Source organism: Ostrinia furnacalis, unplaced genomic scaffold, assembly GCF_004193835.3.
Source record: "Ostrinia furnacalis isolate ACB-3 unplaced genomic scaffold, ASM419383v2 OfSCF3663, whole genome shotgun sequence".
NCBI lineage: Eukaryota > Metazoa > Arthropoda > Insecta > Lepidoptera > Crambidae > Ostrinia > Ostrinia furnacalis.
The window spans coordinates 53466-77871 of record NW_021133902.1 but is presented as its reverse complement, the minus strand read 5'-3'; the positions used below and the strand labels follow the sequence as shown (position 1 = coordinate 77871).

Here is a 24406-nt window from a genome sequence, read left to right as displayed (position 1 = left end):
ATGAATCAATGTCCATTATTGTCCATTGATTAAGGAATAAGCCTCAATAGATATTTTGAGAGATTTTGTCTTATTATTCAACTATAAATGCAGTAGGTACTAGGTAGGTACATTTTAAAGTATACATGTCTGCCTACGTTTGAATTTAAATGCCCGTTTCCGTTGGAATCGTAGCGAGGAAAATTGACTTAATTGTACTGTTGATCTAGAACTGCTTGCTGATAAGGCAGTACAAGCAGTCTAGACTTAAATCTGTGTAGGTTTATCACCTGCCCGTATCATAAGTACGAAACGAAATAAATTGGATTCGCAATTATTTATATTTATAATACCTAATCTAACTCGCATCTAAGCCGATGTACATGATGAATGGCCATTACCATCAGCAAAACAAACCTGTAATCACAATCTTACGTGATGTAGCTCTGTGGCAGCTCTGCTGGTGTCTATTAATCATTCGATTTGCATCGATTTGAATGCTGATTGGAATTATGTGGGCTCTCCAGCCGGCTGCAGGCCGGTCGCGCCCGAGGCGTTTCAACATGTCACCCCGACAGGTTTACACTGATCAACTTTTGATATTGAATTTACCAATTAACGAATAGCATTAATATACATAAATGATACCTCGTAATTACTGCGTAATTAAGAACGGCAATAAGTAAACTCTGAGAACCAAGTTAATTATAATTTTCCCAAGGCATCAGGTGCAATTTTGTACCTGCTCTAATTAGGCGTTTGTTTACTTGTTTATAGCCTTCAATTCTTCCGAGGATTTATTTTTGTTGTTGTTTTTGTTCGCGTGACGCTTTTAATATGACCTTGGTTAAATTATTGACTTACTATTTTTATTCCCTATCTTTAATTTACTAGGGATGTTTTCAAAGCTAAAGAAGTATTTCAGTCCAAAATCGTAGTTTATTATTCTCTGGTAGTGTATTCAATTACCCAGTGTCGAGGGGAGTGCCTTATCTGTAATTATGATCGAGTGTCGCAAGTTCTGGGTCCTCAGACATAGCTCCCCCTAACGCTCAATTCTTGTTGCAGACAATCTGCATCGTATCTCAGTGATGCAACCTACATTTTGTGTAGGGAATTAAAGGTGTCGGTTCTGAAATATTTTAATCTGATTAGTAAATGAACGTAAACAGGTGCGAATCAAACTTGAAGCTGAAAAAAAATAAAGCAATTATTTTCTTATTACAGCCTGTCAGCACATTAACATGTTTTTTATTTATATCATTAGTTAAAACGGGTAGAGTCTGCATTAATTTTTACCACTAAAACTCCATAAATATACGTAATGAAAGTTCAACAAATCCGCTCAACGAGGAAATGTTCTGTCCCTCAAATGAACCCATCATTTATGTGTGTGATTCTGCTTCAATTTGTTCACACAGCCGTGCTCTACGTATACGGCTTGCGTTATTTAAAGCGATTGCAGTCTGGCGACACAATTGCCGACAGTCGCCGACATCGCCGACAGTCGCATCGGTCGCAAACGAGATGCGAGTGACGGGGAAGTCAGTCGTTATCTGTAATTAGGATCGAGTGGCGGAAGCGCGACACCGGCCCTGCGCCATGTTTTGTGTACTTTTGTTCCGTATTAGGGTGGTGATGATCGTTATTCAAAAACATTAATAGTAAGTAAATAGTCAAGGTTGAGTGAGTCGAGTGTAATGATTTAATGTAAAGCTCAAATTGATTATTCCATTGCTGCAGAACACGCGAATGCTCTGTGAATGAACGCGAAAGGAGCAATGCCATTAAGACAAACTATTTATTACTATTTATTTTTTAAACTCAATAAATAAATAGAATATTTTATGATTGATATTATTTCACAAAATTTTAATTAATCATTAAGGTTTTAATATTGTTTGCTAATTTAATTCAGAAGCCAGATTTACTAATTTGGGGACAACTATTCATTATTTGATAAGATTATGAGTCAAAATTTTTGAGGTGAGGTCTCAAAATGCACTGGAATTAGTTGACCATGGTCAAACAAACAGAATTACCCACCTACGTTATTTTTAATTAATGTTGTATCCCTCCACCTCACTGTTGCGAATCGTGTCGCCCGTTACCCCTTCACTTGGTTTTACTGATCTGATCATCCCATGATTTTCGATTTATTGGCTTTTGTACCAACGAATTCTTTGAATAAACCTTATTAAGTAACTTTGGTAAGCTTCGGAGAATCGATTTACACGTGACACGTAAAGCAATATAGTAAATTACAATAAACAATTTATAATAATCATCTCAAACACGGCGCGCGTAACAAGAATGGATTGTTGTTACTGACTTAGCTTAATTAAACAAGCCGGGAGTCGACACTCAGACGCATAATACTGCTAATTAAACGCGGGGTTTACAGAGATCCGAAAAAGAGCCACTCAAACACGCTTAGCCGGTATTATTACAGTGTATTCAGGAGGCTCGGCAAACAGGCCCTCGTCGCTCGCTGAGGGTGCTACTCTCAAGTTTCGCGTTTAATTAGACAGATAGAGGCGCGGACGGGCCTTATTAGTATTGTCTACGGGGGCCCAATTAACACCCGGGAGGCGCCGTGGGTGGTTCCAAGTTCGTTTTAATAATCAAGGGATACCCTTGGCTTCGTTAGCCGAATAATAGGATCGGGTGGCCGATGCCTGTGATCAGAAAAAGGTGCCTTTATGACACATACACGGTGGCTGCACAGGTGTGGTGTTGTGCTTTGTCGACGGTAATTTGATCTCAGCTCGCTAATAAGCGCTTATAAATTGCCGCGTAAAATAATTTGTTTCTACCGACTTAGCGCTATTAAAGGTTTATATTAATGGCACACTATAAATGAGAGAACAAACAGCGTGGAGTCGCGCATGCTTTTGAAATACAGCATCGTTTTTAATCCTTACACTGAAGATATTTTAAGATTTGGTCTATCAATATTAATGGAAGGTAATATTTCTTCGGCCTCGAGTATAAAAAACGAATCCGTTTAATTGTAATTAATTATCCCTATCTCCAAATTAGAACAAAGTTAAAGGTTGCCTTTGTTCTTCTTCCTTGACATAGGTCAAGGACTTAATTCCATTTGGAATCAGATCGTTCGGTGAAGGTTGACGTTCTGTTTACTTCTTTCAATGTACCTAATCCAATTCCGTTCGTTTTCATCGTAATAACGAAAATATGAACAAAATATATTTCTGTAATAACTGAGTGCAACGTAGACCTCCCAACAAGTTCGGCAACAATGCAGATAATTCGCAATTGTTTGTCAACGTTTGCACGCTATTAGGAAACGTTGCACTACGTGTTGTTCACGGTATCGCAATTGCACTTAAACTGTAGCTAGGTAAGTCATTACACGGTTGTATGAATAAAATATTTCAATTACCTATTAATCCTTCGATTTCCTAGCCCTCTGTACATTGTTAATAAAAAATAACGTCGTCCATTAGTGGTCTCTACTGCATACTTTTCCTCAGTGAAAGGGCAGTATGGCAATTAATTTGTATTAATTAGAAGCGGCTTACTACGGCAAGCAAATTGCGTTATGAGGCTTGTCTTGCAGGCCTTGCAACGCGCTGTAAAACGCATAAAACTACCATTATATGAGCAATTACTCTCATTAGCGAATACTGCTGAAACACGTTGTCAATTAGTAGGCAACGCTAATGGGGATTGATAACTTTTATGTACCTTTCATTGTGATTATCTGTTTTCATTATATTTTTATGGTTGTAACGATGGATGCGTTGAGTATGGTCGAGTCATTCGTTAATGTCCGTCTTGTGCTAATAAATCGGCAATTGGAATTTTCCTGCAAAATTCCTATTAATGGAAATGCCAAAGATGAAACAGTACAGAAATAGCAGCATTTTAATAGGCACAAAATGCATTTTTATGTCCATTTTATAGTGATACCATAATATTATTATGTCAATTGCTTTCTGGAAGAAGGCCTCCCCGCTGAGTTGTAACCTTAACTTAGCAACATTGCTTACGTTGTCTCCAATTATAAAACCGATAAGCTAACCTATTTTACAGACACCTTATACATATAAAAACGCATTTTTATTCTTTGGATTTCTTATGTCAATATACCTACTTAATTACTTTTAAAAACTTATCCAAACTTTCCTATTTCTTTTATGAATTACTTCTCAATCAAAGGGAATTTAATATTCCACGTCACACCAGGCAATATACTTCTGTTGCAATATCGCACCTATTTCAAATACATAAGATACAGTGCGTTTAGGTGCTCTACCAGCGGCAGCGCTACGCAGTAAATTGCGTAGCTTATGCGGCCGCATGCGTACGCGCCGCGCCGCATGACTTGTCGCCGATAATAACTTTAAACTTTTTAGAGTATCAGTTCTTGATGAAGTTTTAATTGCGATTTATGTTGTTATTAAAACATCAGTTATTTTATGTTTTTGAACTGACTTCAATCAAATACGTTATCGGACTGCTGATTCGAGGATTTGTATTTTAAACCCCGTTGTCCATTCCGTTGGGAATGTCAAGCTAAATTTATTTAGCTTAATTAGAGGGATTAATTACTAATATTCTTTATTACAAAAAGGCAGCAAGCACAAAAGCGCTCTCCCAGAGCCTGCAGTAAATTGCGTAGGTTATGCGGCCGCATGCATACGCGCTGCGCCGCATGACTTGTCGCCGCTAATAACTTTTTCTCAAAACACTAATGAATAACTCGTTCCTTATTACTGGGCACGTTCCCCCACTGAGGGCGCGGGGCCAGTGCCACAGAGGAGTAAGATATCGTAGGTTCATTATTCACATATTATGAACAAGAAAAAACATTGTCTATCAGCTATCGAGACAGTACTTAGGGTACTTTTTATAGCTTCTGCAAGGTTTTTTGTTGAATTTGTAATATTCAGTTCACTTAGCGAATCTCTTTTGGATAGTTTCATCATCACTCACCATAATATCTTTGATATTGTAAAACTTTTAACTCAGATTCACAAATGATCCTACTGATATCTACTGCACTGGTGCCCCGCCTCTGGCGCCAATCTTACTACTTACCTATCATAAAGTAATTTTCATCAAGATTCATGTTGTACTTAATGAACTTTCCGTTGGAAATGCACTTATAATGTTTTACGCTTCAGATGCTGAAATAGCGGAATAAAGGAACTTTGTTTGGCAAACTTCGCTGAAAAAGTATAACATTTTAAAAGTTTTTTTTTGTGTAACCTAATCATCCAAAAGTTGAAGATTGTGATGTAGGTACCTACATTATACTCGTATCTGAATTATTATGACAGAGATCTAGGACCTAAGACAAATAAAAAGGATATCTAAAAAGCTGTGACATGGAAAATATAAAGGTAGCTGGCACATGGTTGTTTATTATCCGTAGAAAGGGGAAGATTTCATTCAAATACATTTCCAATGTTAACTGTTGCACTTTCTATAGCGTCAATTTTTATAGACCGTCATTTCAAGTTACTCCTAAATTGAAAGTTGTTTGTTTAAGTTTAAATGCGGCAATTAATTATACCAGCATCGCGTGTATCCAATAAAATTGACGTAAAGCCTCTTTAGTCGCTTCGTACATTCAGTGGTATTTCATTCTATTTAGATTTTAAATTGCTCATTTAATTTCATTAACGGCCGTTCTCGCTAATAAACATCTGCTGAATAACACTAAATAACTTAGCTAGAACGTCCAGAACTAAAGTTTTATGGTCCCAGGGTAAAAAATTAGATGCCTCCGGCATTGTAAGGCGTATACGGGTATTTCTCATCGCCACGGTTCTCATCGTCACCTTCGTGGCGAATTTTATTTCTAACTTATTTCAACTTTTTGTAATCAAAAATTGTAGCGCTTGATGTGAAGATTGTATTCTCAGTAAATCAGTCAAATAGTGAGTCTCGTTTGGAAGCTTTAACGTTTTGAATTTTTTGATGCCACGAAAGTGATTCTGTACTTCACAGCAATAATTTTTTCAAACTTTACTACTGTAAATGACTCTTAAGTGTTTATAATGTTTATAATGCTGCTTTGGATTCGGTGGAAAGGCGTGCCAGGAGACTAATCGACAGCCCGACCCTTGTTGAAGCGTCGCTCCAGGAACTTGACCACCGCCGTAAAGTTGCTTCTCTAACGGTTTTCTACAGGCTACACTTCGGAGAATGTGCGAAGGAATTATATAACTTAATTCCACCAGCCCCTTTCCATCACCGGGGAACCAGACGCAGGCTAGCGTACCATCCCTACATTGTCGACATTCCACCAGCTCGCACTAAGCGTTTCGACGACTCCTTTATAATGCGAACAGCTAGGGACTGGAATTCGCTGCCTGCTGCTGTATTTCCTGAACACTATAATCCGGGCGTTTTCAAGGCGAGAGTGAATAGGCACTTACAGGGCAGATATGTACCATCCTAGACTGCATCTCACTTAACACCAGGTGCGATTGCGGTCAAATACCTGCCTTGGCTAGCATAAAAAAAAAAAAAAAAAATGAAAATTGTGAATGCAGTAACCAAATGTTTCATTGCAACCGAAGGTGTGACACGATGAGAACGCGAAAAATGACCCCGTTTTTTATCGTTTCATGTGATTTTTTCGTATTATTTTTGCTTCTATTACGATAAAATTTATTTTGTATGTAGCTAAATAGATATTTTATCATCTGATTTCAAAGTTATTGTTCTAACTTATACCGTTTATGAACTATTATTGTGTGACCATCAAATTTGAGTGTAAATGAGAAGTACCCATACTTAGTCAATATTAGTTAGGTATGCCTCGTTTCCTAACAGCCATTAACTCAGCTTGATGCTGCTGTCGTTCGCATTCTACAACATTGTTTATACGGATATCGTTATGCACATGACATTTAATTAGAGAACTTAGCAGGCACATTATATATTTAGCTTGGTACGTATAAGGAATTAAAGTAATTGACGCCGGTTTAATGGAGCATTTATACAGGGTGGGTGATTACTGAGGCCATAAGAAGTGCAATTCCCGGAGTTAGCGTAGCGCGGAGCCAATTTAATTTACAAAGTTGTCGGTCAAGTCCGGATTAAGCTCGCTGATCGCTGCCGTCCTTAATGATGACGTGCGCGCTCCGCCGAGCACGATAACTGATTGCGGACGATTGAATACCGCATCAGTCGATCTGGGAGCGTATGCGCATATGAACGCCATTAGAAAATGTAATGGGTAGTCAACACCGTTGAACCAATAATTTCAAGGCACAACTTTTCCTAAAGAACACTTTCCAGTCCGGAAAACCCTTTTTTCAATGGACCGTAAAGTATGATTTTAGTGATATCTTTGAAAACAATAAGTTAATTAAGTTTGTGAAAGTGACATCGACAGCTTATCTTTACTAATTCAAAATCTATAGAAGGACCGTGTTTGGACAGCTAATAAAAGTATATCAGTTGACTAGTGGTAACAAGAACTTTTGTTTATTATGACTTACACACAACTTAATACATTGTTACAATTGCACGTGTCAGTAACTCAATATATTAAATTTTTCTCGACACTTGCTTGATTAGTGGCTCACGTTGCACAGCTAGGCTGTATTGCAGCTTCACCAACGCCTCTCTTAATAAAAATGCCTCTTTCCATGATCGCACAATCACGTTAGCTCAACCAAAGACAACATTTACTCGTATCTTATGTGCGTGAGAAAAGATATTCGCGCGGCATTTTTAACAACTAATCTTTCATGAAAAATGATTCTAAAGATATTTGTAATATTTTCCACGCGTTGAAAAAAGTCGCATTAAAGGCGTGCAGATTGGTCATTACATGCTCGGTCGATGTAATTACCAAGTTAGCTCACTTGTATAATAATATACTATCATATTTTATTTATTTGTTTTAATGAACAATATTCGGGAACCTTGCAATTAGTCACGGTTTTACTTATACGAATACAATAACAAAGCAACGCCAATTACAAGTTTCCACTTATAGTTAACTATTAATAATTCACTATTCTTCGATGATTAATTACTATAAAGTTGGGATACGCTACTAAATAACAGTGTTATAACTGGTTACACGTATTTTGACATAATGATTTTTGCAACCACTGAGTTACGATCTTTAAGATGATGTAGATACTTCTTTCAGAGATCCGTTTTCTAAGTTGAAATTATTTCAAATTACCGAAATAACTTGTTATTTAATTTTACAGCAATTCAGTGTAATAACTAACAAGGTGAACGCGAGCGCAAAGTCGAGGAATTCAAGCCAGCCTACGGATACGAGGATAATGAAAATAAGTACGAAACTACAGTGACTTAATAACAGAAGTTTGTCGTGGGGGGCGCGCGTTTAAATTCCGGCGAAACTGACGTTAGTGTAATTAAACCGAATGCCGACAATAGTGCACTTAATAAAATTACACGCCGGAACATTTGAGTCTATGAAGCCTGTAAATTGTTTCGTTCAGTTCGCGGTTAAGAAGGAGCCTACTTTGTAAGTTGACTACGACTACTACGAGCTACGAAAACTACAATTGTGATATTATTGGGTTGTTGGATTGGTGAAGACTAAACTACCTAGTAAACGCAGACCAAGACGAGTGCTGTTAAGTATCTACCTATCATAAATATTAGTTACTCTTTTTAAAAATATTTTATAGAGTGGCTTTTCATTTCTATAAATAGTAAATTACAGTGAAACTATCGTTTTTTTTATCTTTGTGAATTTATCACTCAAACATCTTCAAAAATACATTAATAAAACAATATTTACTCGCTAATGGAAGCTTTTACAAGTTATTTCTTGGTTAAGTGACATAAAAATATACTGTTACAAAAATACACTGAAACAAATTGCTATACCGTCCGTTTTTATATGTCTTAACATTTTAGCTCACCTTCATCAAGTTTATGACCTTAACATTAACGCGAATCCGCGGCGGAGTAGCTCTCATGAAATCCTGCTAATGGATCGGGCGAGGCGATGCTTTAAAAATATCCATCTAATCTCGAGTCGATTTAGCTAAAACACTCCGAGCCATGCGCGGGGGCAACGGGAAATGGGATGTCTCGCCCACTTATGAGGAGTCCCGTACCATCGATGTACTTGCTAAGCTAATAAATAATGCAACTATGTACTGGCTAATTTATCTTCTATTTTTTATTGAAAACATGTTGATTGATTTATGGTTTTCGCGGATTAAAAACCAATTAAGAGTTAACTAGCCATATTTAAGTAGGTTCTAGTTATGACTTATCATATCTCGCGATTCACTGCGATATAAATCGTTGTTTGGATTAACACACTCTACTTCGGATAGCAAGCCTAATGGTGTAAGCGGCCCGCATAGGGTGGTGGATGGTATTTATTCAGCATTAGATAGCAGGCATTCTCTGTTGATGCGGCACTGACATATCCGTTAATGCTTTTTCCATTTCCCCGGCTCTATACCATACACCCACCCCCCCACTGAAGGCTTGACCGAAAAGCTTCATGTGATCGTTTCTTCTTCGTGTCACTTTTTATTTGGCCCCATTATAGCACATGTATCGAATTTACTTCGATTTGCGCCTCGAGGGAATGGGGATAGTAATTGGAAAAACAACTTTGCACCGTAGTTATTCGTCCGTGAAAGTTAAATTTAAAATGCACAGTTTCCAGTTTTTAATTTCAACAGTTGTATTCTGCTAAAAATGATGTTTTTCATTACGAACTTTATGTCGGATAGTAAATATAAATTTTAATGTTGTGTGCATATAATTTTTAAAATATACAAAAAGCTTACGCATTTAAATGAAGTCTATTTATGTTTAAAATAACCAGGCGTGTCACCAGCTTATTGAAAATGTACAGTAGTATGATAATGTTAATTAGAATAGAACTATAGTGGATTAAGTGATAACAAAATTAGCATTATTCAAATGAATGTGATTATAAAATAACAACAACAAAAGTTTTAATGGTCTTAATTGATAAGTAGTATATTACATAGAGTTAAAAGCTTCTAGAACAAAGGGTGCAGCCAAATTGCCAATCACTGGCTAAAATTTTAACAAAACGGACATGCACGTCCTTTTAAGCACTTAGTTGGTGTGAGGCGAGGCAATCAAAACGGTAATTCGCAAAAAGTGAGTGCGAGGGAGGGCCGGTCCCCGCGCTCGCGGTTGCCCACTGCCCTTTTGATTGCGCATTATTCGCGTGTTTATACAGTTAGATCGCTTTCTAGATTGTTGCTATTGTGTTACAGTTTTTTGTTAGCGCTATTCTGAAGGGGGTTTTAATTAAAAATGCTTGTTTGCCGAGACCAAATGGCTTCTTTGGTTTGTGTTGCTGAAGTGTATACGTTATTGTTTCGTGCAGGGGGAACGAATTGCCACTGAACATGTCGCTCCCAACTCTGGAATATTGCGAGATCATTTCACTGAAAAATCCAGCAGGATTGCTTAATTAAAAGTTGCATATCTTTTTGGATTTAAATTATTTTGCAAATTAAAGGCTTTTTGTTGGGAAGTAATTTAAAAATGTAACGTCTTGTTACGAATTACTGTATCAAAGTTGCTTAATCGAAAAATTGAGGAGAGGGCCTCCTATCTCGTTCGGCCACCCACAACGTCGTCCATTCATCTCCCCGGCGCATTTATACATTACTCACGGCTCAAGTATCCGATTATATAACACGCAAAATTTCAATTACAACTTGTAATTAGTTTTTCGAGAGTTTTTCTTTCAGGAAGGGGGGCGTGGGGTCGGCGGCGTGCGAGCGAGAAGGTGCATCGGTCCCCTTCCCACATGCGGGTGCAACGCGCTTTGAGTAATGTCCATGCCACTTATTTGATTATTTTTATGCAATCTGCGCAGGAAAATGAAGGATTTATTTCCTGCACCCGCCCGCTGTTAATTAATTTTACGAAGTCCGAGCTGTTTTGTACCTAGTTCATTAACAGTTTTTGATCACGTACCCTTTTTAATTCCCCGATTGAATGACATTGTTAATCAAACAAAACAAAGGCGGTAAATGTAATTTGTTTTGTAGGTTTGCGTTTATAAGCGAAGTGAAATTCAATGAGGGCTATCGTTTTAGCGCTCACCAGTTGGCGCCACTGTGCACTGTAGAGTAAGGTCCTGTCACTTGCTAGTAGCGAGGACAGTGGCGCCAACTGGTGAGCGCGAAAGTGGTAGGAGGACTATCGCATTTGCACTCATCAAGATGGCGCCACTGTAGAGTAAGGTCCTGTCAATCGCCAGGGGTGCCAACTGTTGAGTATAAAAACGATAGCCCTCATTGTGGTGTTATTTTAAAATTTGTTGAAAGTACTGAAAGCTTTGGATAAAAGATTTCATAGCGAAAATGTACAAAGTTGTTTCAATAAAGTTCTTTATTTACGCATCTGGCATTTAGAGCACGGGTAATATTGTTCACATGCGACCCTCTCTGGATTGGCAGCCTCGCCGCTGCCCGCTAATGCACGGAAGCCGGGCCATGCGAATTAATGGCAAGAATAATGGCGATCCCATTATGGATTGCCGCCAACATACTTTAGCCATGAAAAGAACCGAAAGTTACATTTGCGATACTCTGAATACTGAGCGCTCTTGGACGGACCCCTCCCGCCGCCCCCTGGGTGGCTACCGACAGCCGTGGAGTCGTGTTAATGGACCAAGATATTGTTTAGGCAATTGTTGAAATTAAATAAAATGCTTCTAAAGTAACTAAGTGGATTTTTTGAAATCGTAACGTTATTTTTACCAATAATTTCCCTAAAAGCTTTCAAGTAGATAGTAGCGTCTAAAATGAATTACTTCTTCGTCATTGAACAGAAACACCGACGATTGGACACTCAATAAAAGTCTCTATGTACGTCACTGTTCCTTTGTCGCCGTCTTTCATGTGAAAGTTTTAGAATGGAAAAGTCTTTTAAAACTGCTTTCAAGAAAATTAAAGCATTAACGGTCGTCTCTAGGAGCGACCCCGGATCGTAGTTGGGTATCGTGGGAACGATACGGGGGCGTGACGAAGTCAACGCGAGGCGACGACGACGCGCGCGCGCCTCTCGTATCCCGCTTCCCGTCACAGCTTCGGATCCCGAGTCTCGAGGCCAACGCCGCCGCGCCACTAATTGCCAATTTGTTCGATCCTTAGATCTGACATAATGATGCGAGTTCGTTTATTTAAATGATTCGACGGGAACTTCTTGCGCCTTACAATATAACAGAGCCCACGACGTTTCATAAATAAATCAAGGGTTAATAGCCCATTCACAGGCGTTCCAAGGCCGAGAGATTTTTTGTAGTTAATTTGGCTTTACGTTTTATTAAAGTGTGTTGGTATGATTTTACAAACAATTTTACGACCGAGATTGTCGTCGAGTTACGTATGGATCGGCATAAACACATCAATTTATTAAGTAGGTAATGGAGCACTTATCATAAAGTTGTTTACAATAATCAATTCAACAAAATTAATGAGCACATAAAAGTTATTTACATTATTAAGATATTTCGGTTATTTTAATGGTAAGATTTAATGGAAAATGTTTATATCTATTTACAGTTTTAATGTGCTGAAAGAAATATGTGTGCCTAATTGAAAATACCTTAATGTTTTTGCAGTTCTCTTGCTATCAAGATCATGATACCAATTAGGTGTTTCTATTTACTTATTGTATGTCAGAATTGGAAATGACTAGGTACATGGTAGAGTATATTTATCGCGTTAGATAAGTCATTTCAGTTAATAATTTAATTTTCATTCTTCTGCCAATCATAAACTAACTAATGATAATTGTAAATTCTTTACTTTGTAAGTAATCTTATAATTTACAACCATGACTTGTCACTAGTACCTAATAAACATTTGCAAACAGTCTTTGAATTTATCCCCCTTCCAACTCTGTAGCAGATTGTGTATGCGGTTGGTATTATTGCTCAATTTAAATGCATTTGGCAACTAAAATAGTTAATCTCGGTTACTTTCTTGTATTGAAATTAACTCCTCCTACGGGACTGGAAAGAGTTAAGAGATTGACTGTCTCTCTAACTAAAAACATATAAAATAGAATAGTAAATAGCTAGTCTCTACCAGTTTAATTTTTACTTTAAAACTCACTACTTCGAATATGTCGTTACCTATTACCTATCTTCTTTTCCAAGTAGATAATTAAATTTTCTATTTTTTCAGTACCACTGTGGCAGGCATCAGAACTCTACCACATGTTTATGTATAGCAAGTGGTCCGACACGCATTGGCATTTTATTTAGTAGTAGTATAGTATAGTAGTAGTTGGTAAATAACAAAAGGTATTCTCTGCCATGCAACCATGGGTCAAGCAGAGATGTAAGACAGTAATGACATCTACGAGTTAGTATTTAGTCTTGTGGTGTATCCAAAAAAAAAAATTTCCTTCCGGTGACTTCACTTACCCAAAGTTGTTTGTGAAGCCGGCCATTATAAAAGTCGTACAAATGCAAGTGGCCGCAGCAGGCAGCGGCAAATCCCCGCTAATGTGTTTGATCATAACGGCGGCGTCTTTGTTTGCGTTTAATTACGAAAACGCCGCGAGATGGCGGTTATTAAGTCGCCCGATGGATTACTGTAGTTCCTGCTGTGAGCGGCCTTTTAGCTCTTGGTACTTATTTTATTTGACTTTAATTAATAAATCTTTCTTTGAATAATCATAATTTTATTATGTCTGCGTATGTGCGCGTTTTTAAACCATTTTGTAAATGGTTAACTACGATTTGAAGATTAAAGATTTGATTGAACTGAACATTTTAAAGTTCTGAATAATAGAAATACTTACCTACCAAACACAGCATAGGCAGAACTTTTTATTAAGTGAAGCTTTTCAGGTACCTACCTACTGTAGAGTTTTGAAGTAAGAACAAAGGTAGAGCTGACCAAAAACGCAACTTAAGATAAACTTGCACTTAAAATATGATAACACACCAAATCTTATGTACACCGTTCTATGTGCATATAAGTTTTAAATAAATAAAAAAAATCTTTTGATGGATATCACATTCATCACAGTTTAAAAGTAATCCTGGCCAAGTTGGGCGGCGTGCACACACCGTGAAAGTCGATTACCGTGGTCATTAGTCGCCAGTGCTCGCACTAATTAATACAACTGAATAAAGCCTCCGATGAGATTCCTACGGTGAGGAGAAAAATCGCAAAATTAATTAAAAAAGTTTAAGTGAGTTTTCACGGGCGAGCGTGCCTTGTGGCCCTCAATAACTCAGCCAAATTCTATTATTTCTGTAGCCGAATTCTTCGGGTACGCTTACAGGCTGTAATTAACCACTTTTAATCCAACCACTTTGTTTGTAACTACACATCTAATTATATAATGCCTTAAACTTTCTTAATTATTACGCCGTAAGGCTACAGTCACACTGTGCGTTTCATTTCAGACAGGCTGCAAGCGCTCGAATATGCTTTAGTTTTCTTTTATATTATGGCAATGCAACGTAAACGTGCCTCACTGTTTTTCAGTGACTGAGACTTCCAAATTTGTATTCCAAGTTGAACCTGATTATTTTTGAGATTCCTATGCTTCTAAGATTTTCATGTCCTTCATAACAAATTTGCTCTTCTTCGTTCATTAGTCAGGTACATTTCAATTAATATGTACTCTACCTGATCCTTCTTCGGAATATTTGTTGCATAAAATTTCGATTTATTACATAAATTTCCTTATTATTTATGTAAACTTTAATTGAGTAACTATTCATAATCCCCATGTAGAGGCATGCAATATGCAATTAGTCTCCATTATTATACCTAATGGATTTCCGTAGCGCAAACGTGCAACGAAATCATAATTAGTTTTCCAAACTTAATTTGAATAACATGTAAAAACTTCGTTACTTATAACAATTTGAGCAAAAAGGCGAACACGTCACGTGGCGTGTTAGTCACTGCAGGGTACGTGTACTCAAAAACGAGCACACATTTTTGTGAGCTCATTAAAATTACATTACAACTCTTATTTAAACAGCAAACAACTAAACGACGATCGTTAATGCGTCTCGGCGGCGAGAATTTTATGGACATTCTCATCCTTTGCACACTAAAACGAAGACAAGAAATAAAAACTGGCTACTTAGCCGACAAATAAAGTGCTTTTTTATTTATTATGCGCTTAATAAATGGACTAGAACACATTGTGGGTGTGTTCTCTGAACATGTGTTGGAAATGTGTAACCATTTTATGACAAGTGCGTAGTTTCATAATTAATACTCATTTATGTGTAAATTGTTTTAATGTCAAACGTGACCATATGCACGAATTTACTGAGAAAATACTACCTACTTACGACACTTACTTGCCTTAAATTAATGTATTAGGTACTTAGTATCTGAACAAACTGCTTTTACAAGTTGGAAAAAACTAGTTAAAAAGTCTTTTACCATTAAAATAATAATGTGAAAGGAAAATGGCGTACCCACAATTTACAATGATCATCGCCGGTTCACTTTTTGTTTGTCTTCATAAGTAATGTATTTTTAAACGTTTTAAAAAGACGCGTCGTCGTGTCTCGAGGCGTTCGCGCACCAATTAGCGTTGTAAGGAACTCCAATATAATTATAGATACAGTCAACAGCAGAACTGACTGTTTTTGTTGCAAAACAGTATATTATGTTACAATCTCATAAGATGTCAGAGTATTTGAGTATTAGCTTGATGTGCTGACGTCTGTAAATTGGCAAAATCTCAATTTCATTCTTAAGCGCAATACACACCGGCCGCCGACAAAGCCCGGCGGCTTCTCCTCCATGTCGGCAACATGCGCCCGCGCGTGTTACCCGCCGACATGTTGGCGGCTTGGGTACGCCTGCGCTCAGTTGCCCGGCGACGCTCGACCTGTAGTGACGTGCTTGTATGCTGACTGCCAAATACATTTCTCATCTCAAGCCGCCGACATGCCGCCGACCAAATTTTCCGACTTGTAATAAGTGAAGCCGCCAACTAGACCGCCGACAAAAAGTTGCCGACATAATATGTCGGCGGCCCGGCGGGCTCAAAGTGTATTGCGCTTTAAATGTATGGTAGAGTTACACATACTATGCATTTCTGTGCTTGTCTCTTGTCGAAAATCCCAAATATCTCCATCCTCGACGTGAGAATTGCTTTAAGTGCTTTTTGCAAATGGATCTGTTTATTTGATCGGCAATTAAGTAAGGCGTGTATTAAGATAAGGTAAGCCGTGCATGCCTACTTGAATTTGTAATATTTGTTTTTAATACGTATTATTAAATAAGTATATGTAGGCACTTGTTAAGTTAAAACAAGTTAGGCATTTTGAATAAATTATTTTATTGCCAATACGAGTAAACATCCGCTTTTTTGTATAACAAGATAGAATGAGTATTATTTTTTAAGATTCAGTTAAGCCGGTATTTGTAAACTGAAAAAATTGGCCAAGTGCGTGTCGTGGCACGCGCAGTGTAGAGTTCCCTAGTTGTCCGTCGTTAACACAATACATTTCAGAAGCAAGCAATTGCTTTATCTAAAGTCACTTAATATTTTCTTCTTAGGAATTTTTACGAGTTAAGAAATTTTATAATACATGAGTTAAATGACTATTACTCTTAAACTAACTGATGAATTTTAACCGTTATAGTATAAGGGTTCCTTGTCAAGACTACGGAACCCTAAAAAGGGAAATGAAGAAAAATTGAAGAAAGATGGCTAAACTTTCTAAATTACTTCATTATTAATCACCTCACCAACTCTCCGTCAATAAAACACAATAATATAATCATTTAAATAAATATATTTATTTACATAGTAACGCGAAATGAAATATTATTTTGTCGATGTTCATGAAAATCCGAATTATTTTATTTGACATCTTAACTGCATGTATTTAGACGATGACATAATTATTCTAGCTGATATTTCTAACAAACGACAGTTCAATTTTTTTACATAAATACATCTTTTATCGTAGAAATCTTTATTTTACATTATTTATTTTATCTTAAAAACTTTAGCGTTTACCTACAGGGTCACTTGCTCAAAGAATCAACATAACATATTATAGCGAATTCAAAAATATTTAATTTACAGATATTATCACGCGATCAACATTCACTGAAGCTGCGGCAAAAACAATCATACAAAATGTCTTAAACAGTTTTTAACTTTACACAGAGGTAGCACTAACTAACCATCGCACCACTCTGAATACCAGATTATATCACTAAAACCTACATAAATCGTAGCTCATTTGCATTTTATTAATCATAAAAAATCCTTTTAACGGAAACTTATCTTTGGTAAAAAATAACATTAATATACTTAACCAATCAATAAAGAAATAATAAGAAAGAAAATCATCCTCAAAAACTTCATACCTTGTATGATAACAATATTAGTTTTCTAAATGTACACACTCCATAACAATGAGATCGATTTTATTATCATTATTATTTTAGTGTCTGGACCTGAATCGTTGTATGATGAGAATTCGTTACCTATATGATCATTACTCGGAAAAGTTTCGATTGTAGAGACGCGTACGCGTCTGGTCGAAGAAAACTCTTAAGAGTATGGGTATGAAATTGAAAATTAATGAACACACCTGGAAAATGCATGAGCGAATATTGGTTTAAAGATTATTACTGAAGAATACGGGGCGTGGCTAATGTGGCTAAGCGCAAGATGTGGCGAGAGCGCGTCCTCTACCCACGCGCGCTATCTTAACATGTAAACAAGAGCTCAAATCGTATACATAATGGAAATATCGTGTTCTGACAACGTTATCGCGACTCATCCCGGACACTTTGTAAAGTGGCCACATATCCATGGCCCGCCTTCTAGCCTAATGTACTCTCGTGCGACGCTTATAAAATATGTTCAGCGAGCGAGACGCTTCGATGTTTTGCACTTAGCCGGTTTTGCACTAAATATTGTGTTATTATTAACATCGATTATACAGTGTGAGTCACGTTAAAGTGTACATATGAAAATAGATGAAACTAGACCTATTTTTATCGACAAAAAAGAGGTCAAAAAATTTTTGAGATTTTTTTTTATTTTTTTATAGAATTTTTTTTCTTCCAATTACTTATTGTAAAGAAAACGTAATAACTTTTAAACTAAGCGGTATATCCTGATAAAATAAAAACAGTAATAATGCTAAATAACAGGCGATACTAAAAAAATACATAAAATACACAAAAAAGGCCAACAAATAATAAAAAATGATACTTTTTGTGAAAAAATTTGCTTTTAAATTCGTGTTTTTTTGGTTATTTGATAAATTTCTCCAAAAAATGCCCCTATAACCGGTAATTTTTATCACTTTGTATTATTCTCTATCGTGTTACCTTCGTAAAACCAAAAATCGCATGTCTCTATCCCTATTACAACGTTTGCAATGATCGTTTGAACTAAGCCTCTCCGGGCGCGCCATTCAACGCTTCGTTAACAACGAAACTGAAAATGGCTCTAGATTTGTAATTTTGATAAAGACAAGTCAGATTTCAAATAAAAACAAAAGATTTCGAAGTAAAATAAGCATTTTAGTCAAAATTAAAATTGTCTCTACCTGTAGCGGAGAAAAATGTTGTGGCAGGCCTTTGTTCAAACGATCATAGCAAATGTTGTGATAGGGATAGAGACATGCGATTTTTGGTTTTACAAAGATAATACGATAGAGAATAATACAAAGTAATAAAAACCACCTGTTATAGGGGCATTTTTTTAAGAAATTTAACAAATAACCAAAAAAACATGGATTTAAAAGCAGATTTTTTTCAAAAAGTATCATTTTTTATTATTTGTTGGCCTTTTTTGTGTATTTTATGTATTTTTTTAGTATCGCCTGTTATTTAGCATTATTACTGTTTTTATTTTATCAGGATATACCGCTTAGTTTAAAAGTTATTACGTTTTCCTTACAATAAGTAATCGGAAGAAAAAAAAATCGATAAAAAATTAAAAAAAAATCTCAAAAATTTTCTGACCTCTTTTTTGTCGATAAAAATAAGTCTAGTTTCATCTATTTTCATATGTACACTTTAACGTGACTCACACTGTATTTTCCAACTTTGAAGTGAGTTGTGAAACGATAAAAAATAAAGCCTTATTATAACTATTTATAGATGATTGTTGTCGGTGATGGCTAGTTTTTGAAGATGGGACGCCGGACTACTGCGCGTAGAGACGATCGTCGGTTGTCAGAAGTGCGTCCCGCTGCGGAACAGTCTGCGCGCGGCCTTAGTGACTCCGATACTCAGTGGGGTTTCACCTGAGGCAAAACAGACGATTATTAACTCAATGAACGTATATCCTCCTTGACCACATAAATTACATGGCGTAAATAATCTGTAATTAGGAATTAAATGGATATACAATTGATGATGACATGGATGTTATATTCACACTGGCGCACCACACAGCTATGTATTACACACTAGCTAGACACAGAAATACTATCTATGTATGTGAGATGCAGATCAAGGAGCTCTTGACCAGCACCTCACCTCATTGTAGATAAAAAAAATGTAGAGATCGCAGGTTCGATTCCCGCTTAATGCACGGGCGCCCCGCCCCCGTCGCTACACGCTACGTAGCCTCAGTCCTTATACCCACGCCTTCGTAGCTGCTTTCTCGCTACGCAACCTCAGCTTGTTGACATAAGGTAACTAACCGAGGTGAGAAGTCGGGCGCGGCATCGTCGGTCATCGCGCAGCATCGCACACGTCGGGGTCGGGCGGGCTGCCGTAGCCGCTGGACGCATCGTCGGCGCCCGCAGTTGCCGCCGTCTTTGTCGAGGGCCGCCCCCGTCCGTAGCTCTCGCTACTACGCAGCTACGTAGCCTCCGCTTAGTGACATAAAGGTAACTAAAACTAACCGAGGCGAGAAGTCGGCGCGGCATCGTCGGTCATCGCGCAGCATCGCACACGTCGGGGTCGGGCGGGCTGCCGTAGCCGCTGGACGCGTCGTCGGCGCCCGCGCAGTTGCCGTGTCCTTATCCCCACGCCTTTGTAGCTGCTCGCTCGCTACCTAATTGCTGCTTGAGTACATTAAAAGTACTAACCGAGGCGAGAAGTCGGCGCGGCATCGTCGGTCATCGCGCAGCATCGCACACGTCGGGGTCGGGCGGGCTGCCGTAGCCGCTGGACGCGTCGTCGGCGCCCGCGCAGTTGCCGCCGTCCTTGTCGAGGGCCGCGGCCGGCGCCCCCGCCCCGCAGCCGCCCGCTACGTAGCCGCCGCTTGGTGACTGGGCAACAAACATAGAACGTGTAATTGAAATAACAGACAAACACTGATTTTTATCTATTCTTTTTTCAGGACTCCAAAGACAACGCGACTATGATTGAAGTATGAACGAGCATTGCGTCGTTGCTTAGTTTAGACTAGGGCACATCTGCACAATCATTTAAATTACAAATCAAATATAAACTTCTATCAACTCCTATGATATCAAATATCTAAAATATGGACGCTGACAAGTAACGGTTGACTGTGTGATTGTAACTACTTTTCTAGTAGACACCCTTGCAGAAGGCAAAACAACGGAGTCACCAACCAAATCCTCTCATAAATATAAGATTCATCTCATTCAGTTGCAACTATTTACTTGAAGCTGCATGGCTATCCACTACTCCGTGACTAAAATCTGTCGTATCTTCTTGACAAGTTACCAACAGTACACGGAGAGCGCAATCAAAAAGTCGATTAGAAATGTCGTGCGGCTGAATGGGTTTCCTCCACTCGCGCGACTCATAAAATGAAATAGATTCCCCCACATTCGCATTCCGACAAGCGTTCGTACGAGAAAGATTAATGATCACAAAAGAAACATAATAAAGTGAAGATAGAATCTCCCACTAACAGTGTCCTTGTGGGAGTTATTTACTCCACCGAACCGACTTTTTCACGTGCCCTTTATTTGAGATGGGGATCTTCAGAAAAAAGTCTATCCCCTAAAAGAATATAAAAGCGACGTGCACCATTTTCTTCAAAAAATATGTGCTGGTAAACAAAATAATTACCTACAACCCAAATCAATTTCCTTACAAGTTACTAATAACATATCATTTCAATAAGTAGTGGTATTGTCGTTTCATTGTCGGTTAACGGTTATTAAGTAAATTATAAATGACGGCGAGAGGCCGAACTGAACAAGCTTTTATGGCTTTTTCCGCCGAACACGATACGCCACGTCAGAGGTTCACACGCATGTGGAGACGCTGTCACGTGTAGCAAATTACAAAGAATGACAATTACAAAGCCTCGATATATTTAAAGACGCGACGGAATATGAAGGCACGTCAGAAATAACATCTGCAGCGACGCCCACTTTAACATGCCATGGCATGGATAAAAGGGGTCAATCAATAGGTCAAATTGTTGCTATTCAGAGACTCTATTCATATGTAATCAGGGCAGTCTAGACAGGCATTGAAGATGCTATTCAGAAATATTCACCTGTAGTCCGCTGACCTGCCGCCGGATGTGCGCTAAGCCGCTGGGATTGGCCGCCATGCTGGCGAACACGAGCCGCTCCTCGTAGTCGTACTCGCACAGTATCTTGTTGTCGCACAGGTAGAATCTGTCGCCCACGCAGAACCTGCACGAACAACGGCTATTAATATTTACGACCCCGGCGCACCACGTTACGTGTTCCACTGCAAAAACAACTCCACCATAAATATCTACTAACGAGAAAAATATTCATTAAGCATTAAAAAGCGAGTCGAAAATTCGAAATTACCTGTGGTTGCATTGTTGACAGGCGAAGCATTCTAAGTGGTAAACGAAACTCTTGGCTCGCATAACCATTTCGAAGGCGGGAATGACTTTGTTGCACGCCACACAGTTGCCTGTGGCACCGAATAACCTGATGAAAAATAACAGGCTCTTAATGTAAAATACATCTTATAAATAACGAGGTCCTTTATAACGCGCGTTATTACTTTAAGTGATTCAAGCAGCTAAAAAATTATGGTTTGAACAACATGTGAAATTGAAAAAGGCTGCTCTACATTATTACGTGTTGAAAAAGAGAAAAAACATTATAACGGATATGATTGAAGACTACGAAAATTAAATGTGAGATAATAACCGAGTAAAGGTTTTATTGTAAAACAAAAAAATTGCAAAACACAAAGGTGTTTACCTAAGGTAGTCCCTTTTGCAGAGCATAAGGTCAGCCTTGTAGTAGAGCTTGGAGCCGACCTCGCCGAGGCGGCAGTCGCAGCAGCCGCACTTGAGGCAGTCTTCGTGCCAGAAGCGCTCCATGGCCTTGAGCAGGAACCGCTCGGTGATGACCTTGCCGCACTGGGCGCAGAGCCTGGCGCCGCCCGTGTTGCCCACCACGCTACTGCTGAGGCTGTATTTGTTCTCATCTTGCTGACCTGGTGGGAGATATAACAAATTACTAATACTCCCGTTAACCCCTCGTTAAATATGCTTGTGTCACGAGTGAGCTCACCACAATAGTCGAGCGGCGGCGGGGACCGAACCCGCATTCCCCGGATCACGAGTCGGCCAGTCCGACCCCTGCACCGTTCGGCTATCGTGGCTTCAAAATATGGGTTAGTAGGCGAATATCACAGTAGACAGCAGCTTTGGGAACGAGAGGTGGGAAAAGTCCCATTTTATAGTAGGTAGAGCCATGGGCTAATATACATATTAGAGCTATCTGCGTGATTCTATGCCTCTATTTGCAGGTCATCATCATCTGACCTAAGCGACCTGATGAAGACCATCAGGTCACTTCGTCTTCTCTGCAGGAGGACGAAATTTCTAATTTACCAGAGGCAAAACCCACGCTTTACAGGTCAGTGATGTTAATTACTTAAAGAAAATTGTTGGGGGATGTTTTTGTCCCAATGTTTTTCACGGTGCTTATAAGCACGGCAATCCTGTGAATGATATAAAATCATTCACAGGATATGATATAAATATCATTCACAGGATTGCCACTTTTCTAAATCAAGTAAAATACAATTCAAAACTTGAAAATTCGATTTCACCATCTGCTTTGAAAGGAAATACTTTCCTCGTTTTACTGCTTGCCAAATTCGGAGACGTCTATTAGGAGTCGTTATGAAAATGAACCTTGAACGAATAAAAGTTAACTTGTTTATCTACATCTCCATCTGGTGCGTAAAATGATCGATAATATCAAGCTGCCGTTGTAAAATTTTATTTCGTCAGTACTAGTAATTATGTATGTAAACGCAAAATGGTAACGACTTGTCGTTCACAGAAAATGTAAATTTCAGTTTCTCAGAACGATTATTATAAACTGTCAAATCGTTCAAGTAATAAAGTCATAATTTTGTTCGTCGAAATATCTCGTTAATTTCGTTTTCGTTGAAAGCGAGTTGTGCAGTAACTCCAATCAGAAGAATTTCCCGCGCCCAGTACGAACGGTACCAATAATATCAGCACGGTAATTAGGAGACCGCGGCGGAGTGCTGCCCGCGGCGTTATGTAAGTAGGTAATGCGGGTAATAACCGTAATGAATATCTTAAGACACGTTCTTTCCGAACCCTATTATTAGCAAGTTTACCACAAGCATAATTAATATGAACTACCTTTACTATAACATAATTAACACCAGCGTATAATCACAAAGCTGTATTTTGTCTCTAGGACATAATAACGCAAGGAGTAAGTAATTTGAACTGACGAAGGTGGTTAATTTAAAGCATGGACGTAGTAATGAATTCTGTTACGCTACATACAAATGGGTATTTGTTCGTAATACGCGACTCATTGTGGAATTAAGTTAGACTTGATTGTTTTCTACTGCATAATTGCGTCAATTAATTCGAGCAGAGCCACGCCGCGTGACACGCAGTCACCGCTCGCTGACGTCATTAAGATGCGCAAACGCATTTTTCTCACACAAGAAAAAGCGCAACTTTGTTCGAATACATGCGTTAATGGGACGATAAAATTATACAACGCATAAGCTGCTGCTAGTACGTCTAATGAAGATTGTAAATTTTTCTACATACGCTAATCATATGTAATTTAGTTTAATACACGTCTGTTTTTTCATGAATTATTAAACAGCGAACGCAATGCATCCTGTCTTATAATATTACTGCCGTGTGTATACATTTATTATACATCACCTCAGTACACAATAGGCATATTACGCCATGTTTTATTTTTCAATAGTTTCTATAATATACCTAGTCACGGAACATTAAGAACTCGTACAATATTATGCAAATATACAAAGTAAATACAAACTACACTGTGTGATCATCGCTTACAAAGGAACTTCAATTTGGAGCGACTAGTACACGTTCGTATAAGCAAATAGACCGCTCTTTAGAAAACAATCAGGTCCAATTTATTGGCACACGGCCCATATAATAATAGTGCGTACGTCAAACCAATCAAGGAACCAATTGAAGGGGTAACTAGGTGGACACACCGAGCGCA

The 24406-nt window shown here is 38.3% G+C and overlaps 1 protein-coding gene across 2 annotated transcripts in view; it reads right to left on the bottom strand.

Moving 5' to 3' along the window:
- Positions 1 to 16835: 16835 nt before the first annotated feature.
- LOC114358083 (LIM domain only protein 3) overlaps positions 16836 to 24406 on the bottom strand; it is a 46524-nt gene continuing 38953 nt past the window's right edge. For both annotated transcript variants that reach the window (XM_028311958.1, XM_028311957.1), the window contains 6 exons: positions 22118 to 22355; positions 21713 to 21838; positions 21427 to 21568; positions 20033 to 20215; positions 19027 to 19240; positions 16836 to 17923 (listed from right to left, as the gene is read on the bottom strand). In XM_028311958.1, coding sequence (XP_028167759.1) covers positions 20063 to 20215; positions 21427 to 21568; positions 21713 to 21838; positions 22118 to 22355 — 659 coding nt within the window. In that variant the 3' untranslated portion in view covers positions 16836 to 17923; positions 19027 to 19240; positions 20033 to 20062. The remainder of the gene's footprint in view (positions 17924 to 19026; positions 19241 to 20032; positions 20216 to 21426; positions 21569 to 21712; positions 21839 to 22117; positions 22356 to 24406) is intronic.